Consider the following 9,305-nt stretch of genomic DNA (forward strand, 5'->3'; position numbering starts at 1 on the left):
TGATCTTAAACTTTCGGTTACAAGTCCAACGCTCTAACCACTAGGATACCTGCCACCCCAGTGCCATGTCACAGAGTTCAGCAGGGTTACAGTAGCTGGAAAAAGCTGTTCTTGAGCCTGCCAGTGTGGGAATCCAAACAGTTTGCCGCGCGCCCTACGCAGACACAGCTTGTGCTGGAGGTCTATGATGGCAGGGAGCTGGGCACCAGTGATGTGCTGGGCAGCTTTTAGTCTTCCTGTAATCCTTCCTTGGTTTTCTTTGCATTGAGGACCAGGTTGCCACCCCGCTTCCCTCGCCTTTGTTTACGATCTTGACGCCGTCTCCGGGCACTTCCTCTCTGCAATGTTTCGGTCTCCCGGGGCGTCTTCGCGATCTCCAGTGGAAGTTGTAAGTTGTCAAAAACTCTCTTTGTGCGTTGTGTTTCCTGAAGTCCACAATATCGGCTATATAGAGTGTACATCAGGCTGTACTGAGTAAATAAACTAAGAACTATTAAGTAAATTACTGCTAATTCGCAAAATCTGGGTACACACCGAGCCTTGCGTTGTACACGCGCCGCCATGATCTGGGGGTGGGGATCTGGGGGTTAGTAGGGATGACAATTTTGTCTTATCCCTTTGCCCCTTCCTTCCCCCACTCGCTTCTAACCTGCCTCCCTCCCTCCCCCATGTTGGGACTTCAGCATCCATTAACATTCTCTTTTGATTAGGGACTGGAGTATAAAGACGTGTTGACACATTGACATGTGCTCTCTGGAGACAGGAGGAGCTCAACTCTGCTTAAACTGCTTTGTAACTCATTTTATCTCTCTCTTTTATCCCCCTCTCCCACCCCCAGATCGGGACTTCTCTATCCAGGTGAGCACGGAGCGGCGGTCCTTCACAGCGGGCGAGCCGCTGGAGCTGCGCTGCACCATCGATGCCCAGAGCGTGCCCGAGCGCTTCTTCTCGGTGTCGTGGGTGTTCAGCAGCTCGCCGGTGGCTGTGATAGGGCCCAGCGCTGTGCCCGTCCTGGGACTCGACTATGTGGCGCGCGAGGCCGCTGGTCACATGACTGTGCGCAAGGAGAGCCCCACTGTGCACTTGCTTAAGCTGCAGCACCTCCGACCAGAGGATGCTGGGAAATACATCTGTAGGGTCACGGAGAGGGAGAAGACACCCACCGGGGACTTTATAGACCGGAGCAAGAGGTCACGCAACGTCCAGATCACCGTCCAGCCCATCAGTGAGTATCAACACGGCACCCTATTGGCCCCTGGGTTAGTAACCAGGCCTCCCATTAACCACTTGGTCAGTTAAACCAGAGATTTTCAAACCTGGGTCCACTGAGGTTCTGCAGGGGGTCTGAGAAGTTATTATCCTTTTTTTGGGGGGGGGGGTTTATATGTGGAAAATGTATATTTTCTGAATATCGCTAGCTGGATAACATTTGTATGTCTCTGCGTCCAGTATAAACAAAGTTAGAGGTAGTATCACAAGCCAATGCTAACTAACATTAGCCCAGTGATTGTGGAAGTAGATAAATGGCTTCATTGTGAAATTCTCGGAAATTGCAGTCATAGGAGGAAATTGCAGTCATTGGAGCTAATTATAGTTTTTTTACTGAATAAAGTGGTAATTTCCAGGATGTAAAAACAATGTGTCAACTTAAACTACCAAAACCAGAGAGAAAGCATGCAGAAAAGAAATTGAACTTATATATAGGGAGAATCGAAAATGTTCTCTACGACACCAAGATAGAATATGTTAGAGTTTACACTTCCTCTTCCAATGAACTGTGGGGAGGTCAAAATAATGAAACTGTCTACCAAATCTATTAATTTAATGTGATTACTTCTCCTTGCCATTATCATTCACCTGATGATAAGACAAGATGTGACCTTTTTTATTTTTTGCTAACATATGATGAGTGTCCCTGGGTTGCCGGTTTGCCTGGGCATGAGGTTCCAGCATCTAATTGTCCCTTTGATAATAGTATTCCTTTTTAATGATATGCATGATGTATTCTCCCAGAGCCCCCTCTGTCTCTCGGTGAGATACCTTTCTTCCCAGAGAACAGCAGCGCCTGAGTCACTCTGAGAATAAAGGCATTCTTTATTCTACCATTATTTTCTGTGTCAGTGAATTGCTAAAGTTAGGTAATGCAGTATTAGGGTCCTTCACATTCCCTCAGCTCCGGGCTGCGAGCGAAAGCTGCTAGCTTGGATAATGGAGAAAGCTGGCGAGGAGGATGGAGGATGCTGAGCTAACAGGCGTGAAATGAGAGTGTGGAGAAGGAGAGAGGGAGAGCGAGAGAGAGAATGGGGCCTACCTCTCCAGGGCCCACTAATGGATCCCTGGGCTAAATTACTGTGTTCTGCTGGGGCCGAGGGACTCAGCTGGGCTTTCAGAGGGGTGGCCGCTAGGGATGTGCTGGAGCACAAGCTAATACAACACCCCCAATAACTTGCAGGGTACAATGTTCTCTACCTCTCTCTTTCTGTTTACTAGTGAAGTAACTCCCCTCTGGTCTTCAGCTCTATAACCCCTCTACAGCACCCTCCCCCCTCTCTATCCCTCCTCTCTATCCCTCCTCTCTATCCCTCACTCTTTATTTCACTATAAGGCCTGGTCTTGAATCCTAAATCCAGCTGCTACCAGCATTAAAACACAATAACAACCCACCCCAACTCACCCTAAATAAATCAAATCAAATGTATTGGTCACATACATGTGTTTAGCAGATGTTATTGCAGGTGTAGCGAAATGTTTTTATTACATTTTTTTGTAATACGGTAATAACACAAAAACATTCTGGGCTAATAATGTAAGAAGTAACACCAAAAAAACCCTGCAAAGTTGCCTAGGGGCTAGAAGCACGGCTCAACTATCTATCGGCGCCATTTTTAGGAATAGTTCACTATTTTTATGAGTAGTTCACTATTTTACATCTTGTAAGATGGTTGCTCACCCTGAAAGTAGTCTATGGAGCAGGAGAGAATAAAATGTAATCAAATCACATTTTATCGGTCACATACACATGTTTAAGGTGTTATTGCGGGTGTAGCGAAATGCTTCTATCGTTCAGTTTTCTTTAAACAGCCACTACAAACTTCAGCTAACTTTAGCCACCACAACCTAACAATCAATGGAAGTAATAGGGGCATGTGAGCATTTTTTATGGCCAATTGACCTTTAAGTAACATCAAACCAAATATGGAATTGATTTGAATTGATTTCAGGTGATTTGGACATATTTTTTGCAAACACACATTCTTCCATCACTTCAATTTGTTGTTAGCTGAAGTTTGTAGTTGCTGAACCATGGATTACAGTTTTCTCTTGGCCCAAAGACTACTTTCCATCTAACATCAAGTTGTGAATAGTGAACTACTCCTTTAAGCAAGCACCCCCAACCTCATCCCACTCCCGCCCAAAACTGTCCCCAAACAAAGCCCCTCTGGCCTCGACATGGCTCCAGTAAATCCCCAAAATGCTGCCTAATGGGACCTTTTGTTTCCCTAACAGAGGTTTAATGTTCTATATAAGCACTTTATGGAGTTTTTACAGTGTAATAACCATGATTACAGCAGGGAGGGAGGTCAAAATGTACCGGGCTGCAGGCAGCGAGAAGAGAGGTATGGGGTCAAGGTGACTCCCCTATACAGACAACACCCCCGACGCACCTACCTCTAGTTACCACCACTTGTATCTGGGCCAATTAGACAGCGGCCTCTGTGTGGCCCTGATTGGGGTGATGGGGGAGTATGGGTTAGAGAGGGGTGAGAGCGGGAGGGCAGACAGAGGGAACAGAGAGCTGTAAACAGTGCTGACAAATCAGTCCTGATGGATGAGTTTACCTTGCAGGGGAGAGGGGTCCTGAAGCGCTGCTATGAATTACAAACACACACAAAGAAAGAGAAAGAGAGAGAAAGAGAGAGAGAGATGGGGGGAGCGAGCGAGTGAGAGTGGGGCAGTAGACAGAAAGGAACGGAGATAGAGAGGAGATTAAAGAGGAGGGGGGAGGAAAAACACACAGTGAAAAGATAGAGGTGTAAAGAGAAAAGAGAACAATGAAGTTCAGGAAGGGAGATGGGGGAGACAAGTTACAAGTGGGAGACATAAAAATAAAAAGAGAAAAAAGATCTGAGATTTGAAGAGAGAAGGAGAAAAACAGGCAGGTTTGAAGAGGAGAGAAGCTGCCCTCTGCCTGCTTAACCATGTGTGATGTTCACACACATCCACATTGACACTTAGAGCTGAGAGACGGAGAGAATGTATAATGTATTTAACAGCGAAAAAAGCTGGGTTGAAATCAAAAGATGGAGGGAGGAAGAGAAACGGATGGAGGCATTCCTTTTGTTCATCTAAGTGTGAAAGGCTGCTTCATTCTGTATTCTCCCAAGAGCTTGTTAGGAGGGGCGGTTAGCTCTGAGAAAACCTCTGACGGCAGAGAGAACGAGGGAGAGAGAGAACGAGGGAGAGAGAGAAAGAGGGAGAGAGAGAAAGAGGGAGAGGGAAAGAAGCCTTCCCTGTGTCTCTGGAGACTAAGCCCATCACCCCGAGGGTTAAGGGGGTGTTTTGGCTGGGCAGCGCTCCACCAGGCTCTGCCGTGTGTGAAAGAACTTGGATGTGATGCGAGAAGGAGTGAGGGGCTTTTTAAAGCACAGAGGACGGACGGCTGAGCACTTTTATCCTTCTATCCTGCACTTTCTTCTGAGGCGGAATCCCTCAGACGCTGAGCCGTGTGATCTCAGGGCCGGCCCCGGGTGGACCGGGGGTAGATGCTGCATTACATTTGGTTTTAGAAGTGGGATCTGCTAACCCCCACGCATCAGTCCACTGGGGTCTGTGTGTGTCTGACATTCTCTCGCTCTCTGCTCAGGTGCCCCTAGGCTAAAGTAGAGTGATCATCTCCAGAGACACACATGCTGCTGTGTCATACATACAGTACCAGTCAAAAGTTTGGATACACCTACTCATAGTAACCAAAAAATTGTTAAACAAATCAAAATATATTTTTTATTCTTTAAAGTAGCCACCCTTTGCCTTGATGGCAGCTTTGCACATGCTTGGCATTCTCTCAACCAGCTTCACCTGGAATGCTTTTCCAACAGTCTTGAAGGAGTTCCCACATATGCTGAGCACTTGTTGGCTGCTTTTCCTTCACTCTGCGGTTCCACTCATCCCGAATCATCTCAGTTGGGTTGAGGCCAGGTCATCTGATGCAGCACTCCATCACTCTCCATCTTGTTAATATATCCCTTACACAGCCTGGATGTGTGTTGGGTCATTGTCCTGTTGTAAAGCAAATTATAGTCCCTCTAAGCACAAACCAGGTGGGATGGTGTTTTGCTGCAGAATGCTGATGTAGCCATGCTGGTTAAGTGTGCCTTGAATTCTAAATACATCACAGACAGTGTCACCAGCAAGCACCCCACACCATCACACCTCCTCCATGCTTCAAGGTGGGAAACACACATGCGGAGATCATCTGTTCACCTATTCTGCGTCTCATAAAGACACAGTGGTTGGAAAAAAAAATCTCAAATTTGGACTCATCAGACCAAAGGACACCAGTCTAATGTCCATTGCTCATGTTTCTTGGGCCAAGCAAGTCTCTTCTCATTATTGGTGTCCTTTAGTAGTCGTTTCTTTGTAGCAATTTGACCATGAAGGCCTGATTCACTCAGTCTCATCTGAACAGTTGATGTTGAGATGTTTCTGTTACTTGAACTCTGTGAAGCATTTATTTGGGCTGCAATTTCTGAGGCTGGTACCTTATCGTCTGCAGAAGAGGTAACTCTGGGTCTTGCTTTCCTGTGGCGGTCCTCATGAGAGCCAGTTTCATCATAGCGATTGATGGTTTTTGCGACTCCACTTGAAGCAACTTTCAAAGTTGTTGAAATTTGACCTCCATGTCTTAAAGTAATGATAGACTGTCATTTCTCTATGCTTATTTGAGCTGTTCTTTGCTATAATATGGACTTTGTCTTTTACCAAATAGGGTTATCTTCTGTATACCACCTCTACCTTGTCACAGCACAACTGATAGGCTCAAACGCTTAAGAAGGAAGGAAATTCCACAAATGAACAAGGCATACATGTTAATTGAAATTCATTCCAGGTGACTACCTCATGAGGCTGTTTGAGAGAATGCCAAGAGTGTGCAAAGCTGTCATCAAGGCAAAGGGTGGCTATTTGAAGAATCTCAAATATGAAATATATTTTGACACTTTATTGGTTACTGCATGATTCCATATGTGTTATTTCATAGTTTGGTGTCTTCACTATTATTATACAATGTAGAAAATAGTAAAAAATTAAGAAAAACCCTTGAATGAGTAGGTGTGTCCAAACTTTTGACTGGTACTGTATTTGCTGAACAAAAATATAAACTCAACATGCAATAATTTCAACGATTTTACTGAGTTACAATTCATATAAGGAAACAGTCCATTTAAATTAATTCATTAGGTCCTAATCTATGAATTTCACAATACTGTGCAGGGGCCCAGCCATGGGTGAGCCTGGGAAGGGCATAGGCCCACCCACTTGAGAGCCAGGCCCAGCCAATCACAATGAGATTTCCCCCACAAAAGGGCTTTATTACAGACAGAAATACTCCTCAGTTTCATCAGCTATCAGCTGGATGAATTTTCTTAGCGAAGGAGAAATGCTCACTAACAGGGATATAAACCAATTTGTGAAGAACATTTGAGAGAAATATGCTTTTTGTGCATATGGAACATTTCTGGGATCTTTTATTTCAGATCATGAAACATGTGACCAACACTTTACATGTTGCAGTCATATTTTTGTTCAGTGTATATATACGTTTCACTGTCACACACAGTGGCAAGAAAAAGTATTGTGAACCCTGTGGAATTACCTGGATTTCTGCATAAATTGGTCATCAAATTTATGTCACAACATACACAACAATCTAAGTCACAACAATAGACAAACATAGTGTGCTTCAACTAATAACACACAAATTATTGTATTTTTCTTGTCAATATTGAATATATAATTTAAACATTCAGTGTAGGAAAAAGTATGTGAACCCTTAGGCTAATCCAAAAGCTAATTGGAGTCAGGAGTCAGCTAACCTGGAGTCCAATCTATTTAGACGAGATTGGTGTTGGTTAGAGCTACCTTGCCCTATAAAAAACTCACAAAATCTGAGTTAGCTATTCACAAGAGCATTGCCTGATGTGAACCATGCCTCGAACAAAAGAGATCTCAGAAGACCTAAGATTAAGAAGATTAAGAATTGTTTACTTGACTTTCATAAAGCTGGAAAGGGTTACCAAAGTATCTCTAGAACCCTTGATGTTCATCAGTCCACAGTAAGTCCACAGTAAGACAAATTGTCTATAAATGGAGAAAGCTCAGCACTGTTGCTACTCTCCCTAGGAGTGGCCGTCCTCTGCGCAAGAGCACAGCGCAGAATGTTCAATGAGGTTAAGAAGAATCCTAGTGTCAGCTAAATACTTACATAAATCTCTGGAACATGCTAACATCTCTGTTGACGAGTCTACGATACGTAAAACACTAAACAAGAATGGTGTTCATGGGAGGGCACCACAGAAGAAGCCACTGCTGTCCAAAAAAAAACATTGCTGCACGTCTGAAGTTTGCAAAAGTGCACCTGGATGTTCCAGAATGTTCCAAAATATTCTGTGGACAGATGAAACTAAAAAGTTGAGGAACACACAACACTGTGTGGAAGAAAAAAAGGCACAGCACACCAACATCAAACCTCATCCCAACTGTAAAGTATGGTGGAGGGAGCCAAATGTTAGGCTGTCCACCAATTGAAGCTCAACAGAAGTTGGGTGATGCAACAGGACAACAACCCAAAACACAGAATTTTATCAAAAACAGAATGGCTGCAACAGAAGAAAATATGCTTTCTGGAGTGGCCCAGTCAGATTCCTGACCTCAACCCAATTGAGATGCTGTGGCATGACCTTGAGCAGTTCACACCAGACATCCCAAGAATTTTGCTGAACTGAAACAGTTTTGTAAAGAGGAATAGTCCAAAATTCCTTCTGGCCGTTGTGCAGGTCTAATCCGCAACTACAGAAAACATTTGGTTGAGGTTGTTGCTGCCAAAGGAGGGTCAACCAGTTATTAAATCCAAGGGTTCATGTAGTTTTTCCACCCTGCACTGTGAATGTTTACATGGTGTGTTCAATAAAGACATGAAAACGTATAATTGTTTGTGCGTTATTAGTTTAAGCCGACTGTGTTTGTCTATTGTTTAGACTTAGATGAAGATCCGATCAAATTTTATGACCAATTTATGCAGAAACCCAAGTAATTCTATAGGGTTTACATACTTTTCTTGCCACTGTACACTGAAGTGTAGTTGTTTTACAAACTAGCGTTAAATGCCCTGCTCATCGAGGCATCAACAGGGTATTCAAATGAGCAACCTTTTGGTTACTGGCACAATGCTCTAACCGCTGGGCTACCTGCTGGTTACTGGCACAATGCTCTAACCGCTGGGCTACCTGCTGGTTACTGGCACAATGCTCTAACCGCTGGGCTACCTGCTGGTTACTGGCACAATGCTCTAACCGCTGGGCTACCTGCTGGTTACTGGCACAATGCTCTAACCGCTGGGCTACCTGCTGGTTACTGGCACAATGCTCTAACCGCTGGGCTACCTGCTGGTTACTGGCACAATGCTCTAACCGCTGCGGACCCTGCCAGGTTACCTGCCACACATACATACATACATACATACATACATACATACATACATACATACACACATACATACATACATACATACATACATACATACATACATACATACATACATACATACATACATACATACATACATACATACATACATACATACATACATACACACACACACACACACACACATACATACATACATACATACATACATACATACATACATACATACATACATACATACATACATACATACATACATACATACATACATACATACATACATACATACATACATACATACACTTCCGGCGCCGACAGAGATGGCCGCCTCGCTTCGCGTTCCTAGGAAACTATGCAGTTTTTTGTTTTTTTACGTGTTATTTCATACACTAGTACCCCAGGTCATCTTAGGTTTCTTTACATACAGCCGAGAAGAACTACTGAATATAAGATCAGCGTCAACTCACCATCAGTACGACCAAGAATATGTTTTTCGCGATGCGGATCCTGTGTTCTGCCTTACAACCAGTGTAACGGAGTGGATCCCATGCAGCGACCAAAAAAAAAACAGACTCAGAAAAAGAGGGAAACGAAGCGGTCTTCTG

General features: G+C 44.0%; 1 protein-coding gene across 1 annotated transcript in view; it reads left to right on the forward strand.

The window, feature by feature from the left end:
- LOC112233729 (immunoglobulin superfamily member 3-like) overlaps positions 1-9,305 on the forward strand; it is a 169,116-nt gene that overhangs the window by 109,025 nt on the left and 50,786 nt on the right. The window contains exon 4 of the mRNA XM_042319803.1: positions 839-1,225. Coding sequence (XP_042175737.1) covers positions 839-1,225 — 387 coding nt within the window. The remainder of the gene's footprint in view (positions 1-838; positions 1,226-9,305) is intronic.

The sequence above is a fragment of the Oncorhynchus tshawytscha genome, linkage group LG03 (genome assembly GCF_018296145.1).
Source record: "Oncorhynchus tshawytscha isolate Ot180627B linkage group LG03, Otsh_v2.0, whole genome shotgun sequence".
NCBI lineage: Eukaryota > Metazoa > Chordata > Actinopteri > Salmoniformes > Salmonidae > Oncorhynchus > Oncorhynchus tshawytscha.